Source organism: Pempheris klunzingeri, chromosome 17, assembly GCF_042242105.1.
Source record: "Pempheris klunzingeri isolate RE-2024b chromosome 17, fPemKlu1.hap1, whole genome shotgun sequence".
In the NCBI taxonomy this organism is placed as follows: domain Eukaryota; kingdom Metazoa; phylum Chordata; class Actinopteri; order Acropomatiformes; family Pempheridae; genus Pempheris; species Pempheris klunzingeri.
In genome coordinates, this window is record NC_092028.1 from 6,917,739 (window position 1) to 6,924,378 (window position 6,640).

The 6,640-nt window shown below is 44.4% G+C and overlaps 1 protein-coding gene across 1 annotated transcript; it reads left to right on the forward strand.

The window, feature by feature from the left end:
* Positions 1-3,753: 3,753 nt before the first annotated feature.
* hoxb4a (homeobox B4a) lies at positions 3,754-6,640 on the forward strand. The gene is made up of 2 exons (XM_070847168.1): positions 3,754-4,659; positions 6,315-6,640. The coding sequence occupies exons 1-2, from the start codon at positions 4,179-4,181 to the stop codon at positions 6,611-6,613; spliced, it is 780 nt and encodes a 259-aa protein (XP_070703269.1). The 5' UTR covers positions 3,754-4,178; the 3' UTR covers positions 6,614-6,640.

Sequence of the window (6,640 nt, forward strand, 5' to 3'; positions counted from 1 at the left end):
GAAACACCGTATTGCAGGATTCTGTTTATTTGTTGTTAGTGTTTCAGGAGCTTTTTTTTGGGGGGGGGGGGGGGGGCTGGATGTATTCAGCGAAGAGCTGCTTTTAGTGGTTTTCTTTTCGAGTCTGTGGATCTTTGATTAACACGTTGACCTGTACCTGTAGCCCGAGACAATGGGCTCCCGTTGACCTGAATGGCTTCTGCTGACAAACTTGACAGAGAGAACGGAAGTGCCGCAGTCAGACTCAACACACCTTGATCGATACCTGAGATGACCCGCAGCAGAACCTGAGGTCAAGGTGACAGAAATTCGCCCACATCTGCGCTAAGTAGAGTAGAATACACTCTACGCTGGGTTTTATTGGAAGTAAACACTGCAAAAAAAACAAAAAAAAAAGATGATAAATCTAAAAAATAAGATAGATACAACTAAAACTTTGAATACTAGAAGCAGGATGACAGCGTCTCTCCCTCCAGTCCAAAGAGTCTCCATGCTCTCTGCTTCTGTTGTCCGCTCTTGTGATGTATGAGCAACTTTTGGAGGAAACAGAGAACAGCAATATTGCCTGCAGCAGGGAGGGAGTGTCAGTGTCACAAAATCAATGTGGGAGCAGCACAGAAGCAGATAGAAATTACATGGTATATATTACAAGGAAAATAATTCTATACGTGAAAGTATGAAGAGCTTTAGAATACATCAGGGGCATTACCATCCTTATATATACATCCATCGTATTTAAAATATCCTCTTAAATTTACCTTTTTTTATAATTAATGTGATATGTACTAATATCCTAGTACTAATAGAACTTCAAAATGTCAACTAGGCTAACACTATCGATATATACATATACATATATATATATATATAAGAGAGAGAGAGTGAGCGTGCAGGCCCTTATGTGTGTGGGTCAGATCACTTTTTAATTCAGTTAAATTAAAGTTTTGGAGACAGACTGCAATTCATTTAGCCTGAGTGAAGAGACATTTATTCATTTATTCATTGGTCCATTCATTTTTCAGTCAGAACCGTTTTTGATAGGACTGTGTTTCCCGTGCCAAGCAATTTGTCTTTGCTTTCATTAAATTGTGTTCATTCTGTTAGAACGGTTCATAGTTGGAACAGCCAGGTTTGTTTTTTTTTTTTGCTTCTGGATAATTACAAGTATAGAAACAGTTTGTGTGGTTATGACGTGGATGGGAAGCTGGAGTTTTTTTTTTTAAAATCTTAAATATAAACGAATAGTGTAAAATAGTTTTAAACAGGGAAGGAAGAAACAAATGACTGACGTAAAAGTCATATTATTATTATTTTTTTATCACATCCAATTTTTCCAATTATTCACTGCTAAAATCTTTGCCTCTGACAGTAATCATTCACAGTAAACTGACAGTGTTCGGCCTCATACAGGATAAAAATGAAATTGTTTCATATCATAAATAGTATTTCATAATTCCCATGGCATAATATTACAGCATGCACTTTCCCTCCAATTCGCCAATGGGACATCTTAGAAATGCCGATAAACAGCTATGAATTCATTGCATATTGAATTAAAATGAAGAGAACAGGCCTTGTGTTTTCATATTCAATATTTAAATCGGTCTTGTTTCAAATACAAACACCACATATAGAAACGGGCCTGCACTGCACACCTGCCCTCCCACCTTTCCTCCACATTTCCACAACGTTCTAGGGGGGAAACAAAAAGGCCAAAAGTGTTACTTTTATTTCACCTCCTGCTTTTATGTCGAAGTGACTTAATCGTCGTTCCTGACTTAAAGGAAGTGTCGCAGCATTATAACTTCATTTCCCAGATCCCCACCAGCAGTGGGGAGGTCAGGGGTCAGAGACTGTACAGATGGATGGAAATATTCCTGCGTGGCCACGACAGGGAGTTTATGAAAGCAATAAAAGTCTATCGACTGTGTAACCTTGGGCCTCCAGAGAGCCGCTGTCTTCTATATCTACCCTGTAGATCCGGATTTGTGTAAAAATCATCAAAACAATCACAAATTCGCTTCTAGGGGAGTATATAGTGGATTTATACACGACGGCAACGATGGATCCGACGCAGGGATGAGAGGCCCTTTGCAGGCTGTTAATGGCTTGAAACGCTTTTATTCGTTGTAGTGTTTTATTCTTTCATTTATTTAAATTCAGTTGAGGAGTTTTGTGTCTAATCCTTTCTTTTTAATTTCCTGTTAGCAAAGACACGCACAAATGCATTTATTCAGGACTTTATTGCTTCTTCTTCGATGTTTATTTCCAAGCGCCCTAGCGGATTAAGCATCATGTTAGTGGGGCTGTTCTCCTCCAAAGTGATTAAAACTCAATCCAAGTTTTGTGCATTGTCTTGTTATTATTATTTTGGTCATATGCCCGCCTCACAGTTTTAAACTGCAGGTGGAATTGAACTCTTTTTATTTATTATTTGTCTTGTTGAAAAATGATGCGGCTTTACTGTTCATCTAGGAAGGCGTGTGGGGGGTTGGGTGTGTGTGGGGAGGGGGGGGGGGGGTAAGGTTTCGATTCAGAGACGGTCAATTTTCTCGAAACAAAGGACTTGGACATCTCCATCATCTTGCCAGTGTGTGTGTGTGTGTATATGTGCGTGCACCTTTTAATAACCCCAAAGAAAATGCATAACAGGACGTTTTCTGCAAACATCAACGACGATCTGCTCACTCGTGTTTTGTATTCTTTATGTTTTTTTTACGTCTTGTTTCGTTGTTGTTGAAGGCACGCAGACATGTATGCAGATTTACTGGAAGTGAGTGGAGCTAAGTGTGAAGCTCGTTATGTGAGAAAACAGTAGGATTATTATTTTTTTTTACAATGCTATCAAGTGTCTGTGCGTCATCACGCACATAATACAGGTTTAAGAGCTTGTTTTACGGTGTTTCGTGTCTGTTTTATCACAGTGAGTATTGACAGATATTAGTATATGGAATGGGGAAACAAGGCTATGGAAGTCTGCAGCAGCCAGTACGGGCAGGTCACGGTTGGGGAGATGAATTCCCTTCAGGAGGAAAACAAAGAGCTGTGTATCTTTGTTCAGCGGGCCTAATGCACAGCTCAAGGGCAACAGCAGCCGCACTATTTGGGTGGGGTATATGGACTTGCTATGCCATTGATGTTAATATCGGAAAATGGATGGAAAGAAATCCTGTTTATTCATGCAAGGCAAAAGGCAGAGACCGAATTACCATGCAAAGGGAATTAAATGCGGAATGAGCACCTGTTGGAGCAAGACAGGTTTTAAAAGGAGGAACACGGTTCTGGAACGTCGTTGCTAATGCAAAGGTCTGCCAGTGATTTAGGAGGCCGTGTAACCTGAATTAGTTGATGAATTTTCTATCGATCCTAAACAGCCAGATTTATCTCTGACACCGTGCTGCTGCTGGGTGGCGGAGCAGCAGCCGGCCAGGCCACTCTCCCACTCGTCGTTATTAGAGATTTAAAAAGAACGGACAAAAAAGGAAGAAAAAAAAAAAAGGGTTTGGCAAGCACGTCCCTGCACACACCCAAATATATACACAGAGGGTGGTGCAGGCGCCACTCTAAATCCCCCCAAGCCCTTTCTTTCTGCTGCTTCTTTTTTTTGTTTTCTTTATTTTTTCTTTTTGAAGTTCCAGCCAGACGAGTAACGGGGTGGGGAGGGGGGGACAGGGTTCGTTTGCAATAAGGGAGGACTTGTGAACTGTACTGTACTATGTTGCTCGTGTGTGTCCATGTGCGCGCGTTCCCCAGTGCGTCTTCATCTGGAGCGGAATGTGTCCGACGCGCTTTGTTATTGTTGTGATTCTCAGTCTGCTTTAGACGGCATGCGTGCAGACATGTGGTGGAGAAATCTACAGGGAGAGTCCTGCAGTGGGAGAGAGACAAGAAGGGAGAGGGGAAAGTGCTGTGAGATTGTGAATGCCCACAATCTCAGGCTGTATAATCGTGCGCGTGCGGGGGCAGTGGATATGCCTAATCCCATTTCCTTATCCGGGGTCCGTCCTGGAGGCGCGCCATTGGCCGGCTGCCGTCACGTGGCTTCTTAACTTTGTTCACTTGACAGAAAAGTAGGAGGGTTCAACGGAACAGGAATAACCGAAGAGTAAAGGGATGAGATATAAATTTTAGTTATATATTTTCCGAGTAGGTGCAATTCCACAAAAAGACTGAAATTAATGGCCATGAGCTCCTATTTGATCAACTCCAACTATGTGGACCCGAAGTTCCCACCGTGCGAGGAATACTCACAGAGCGACTATCTGCCCAACCACTCTCCGGACTATTACAGCTCCCAGAGGCAGGAGCCTACTGCTTTTCAGCCGGACTCTCTCTACCACCACCATCAACACCTCCCACACCACCAAAACCAGCAGCAGCAGCAGCAGCAGCGAGCCGAGCCGCCGTACACGCCGTGCCAGCGCGCAGGGCAGCCCGCTTCTGTGGTGATGTCCCCTCGGGGTCACGTCCTCCCCCCGGTCGGGCTGCAGAACACCCCCGTCCCGGAGCAGAGCAACCGCTGCAACTCGGTGACACCCAGCCCGCCTCCGCCACAGCCGTGCGGCCAAACGCCCCACAGCCAAAGCACTTCGTCCCCCTCTAGCACTCGCAAGGACCCCGTAGTCTACCCGTGGATGAAGAAAGTCCATGTAAACATCGGTAAGTGCTGCATGCAAACTTCTCTCTCTCTCTCCCTCTCTCTCTCTCTCGCTGCGCCTTTCTGCCTGCTGTTGAAACCCGTGCAGTCAGCTAGGTGTCCACCGTCAAAATCTACGGCTTCTCCTCCCTGGTTTCTCTTAGAAGTGGAAGAGTAGCCCTTGGGTCAAGATTTACGATCGTGTGTTTGCAGGGCCAATATAATTACACCCTCCATAAATTTTTATTACACCTCTTCGCTGAGGTGCCTTTTGAAGTCCGATCTTGGGCTTGTCTGCTCTAATTCCTCGCCTTATGACAACGCAGACCGAGCCCATAAGTTAGTTTTTATGCTTTTGTAATTTGATTTTAAGTGGTTGGGTTCTATAAACGGTGTACTTTACTCTGTCGAGCCTCCCTTCCCCACTCGTTTTTCCAGGGGAGGGAAAGTTTTATGGCAGCTGAAATATTCCTGTTTATGGAGCCGGCCGTAAAACACTAATGTAAAACCGAATAGCTCCAGTCTATTATGGCTCCTCTGTAATGTTATAATAGACTTGCTGCCTACTGCGTATTACTAGAACCAGAGCGCACGTTCGCTCGGCGACAAAATGCCACTTTTGCAAAGTCACCGTAACGCATTCACTGTGCTCCAGTCACTGAGACACGTCTTTCTTGCATTTCTCCCTTTGCAGACTTATAGCAGCAAAGGGAACTGTTGTAACATATAAGGGGGGGCTGTCACTCCACTGCAGCATGTCTGCTCGCTGCTGTCCGGTTGTAGTTTTTGTGATTTGTTGAATCATTACCCGGTCGGCCATTAAACGCCGTCGTGTAGCCTGCTGCAGCCACCACCACCTTTATTCTCAACCAGTTTATACAAAGCAGACAATGCTGCCTCCCCTTCTTCTCGGTCCGAGGCATCTGTGCATAAGATCATAGAAAGAAGAGCTAACTGCTCTTTTGGCTTTTACATTATTTTGGCTTGAATTATTTTGGCTTTGAATTATTTGGTTCACATACAGTGTCGTACGTGAGAAAACGTGTCAGGTGGGCTTTTCTTCAAATCTTAAAATGGTCTCAAATCACAACATTTGTACAACAGCGTCAGGCTAGCTGTGCTGGGAAGATTCACAGCGCCGCAGGGCCTAAAATGACACCTGACAACATGTGTCCTCTGAAAATAGCCCGCAGTTAGTCTCGGGGGCAACAGTATTGCAAAGTAAACGAGTTCAGCTGCATTTGAAATAAAGAAGGGGAAAGAAGATAAAAGAGCATTGCTGTCATATAAAGGTCTGCCAAGGTTAAAGCCAGTTTGATTTCTACCACAATAGGTCCACCCGCCGTGGCTGTTTTCCTTCTTTATTTTGCCCATAACACACTGACATTTCCCCCGAATGGTTTGATGTGCTCTTTTTCAGTAGGTTACAATTAGAACAGCATGTTGCGTTGCGTTTAATAGTGCTTTTTAAATATTGTATTGATTATGATGCTGCACTTTTCCCCATTTTTTACGGTCATTATTATTATTAATATTATTGTTATTATCATTAGCAGCAGCAGTAGACGTTGTAGTATTGTGCAACTTTTTGAAGGTGGTTGTATTATATTGTATGAATCTATTTTTCTCGAGTGGTTAATGTTGTGATGATGATTTACTCCCGTTGTTTTTCCCACAGTGAGTTCAAACTACACAGGGGGTGAGCCGAAACGCTCGCGGACGGCCTACACGCGCCAGCAGGTCCTGGAGCTTGAGAAGGAGTTCCATTACAACCGGTACCTGACGCGCAGGCGCAGGGTGGAGATTGCGCACACGCTGTGCCTGTCAGAGCGGCAGATCAAGATCTGGTTCCAGAACCGGAGGATGAAATGGAAGAAGGACCACAAGCTGCCCAACACTAAGGTCCGCTCCGGGACCAACAACAACACAAACTCCCAGGCTCTGGCCGGCTCCCAGACCCGCAGCGGACCCCTATAGCCCCGTAGCTCCCGGCTCTTTGTCTGA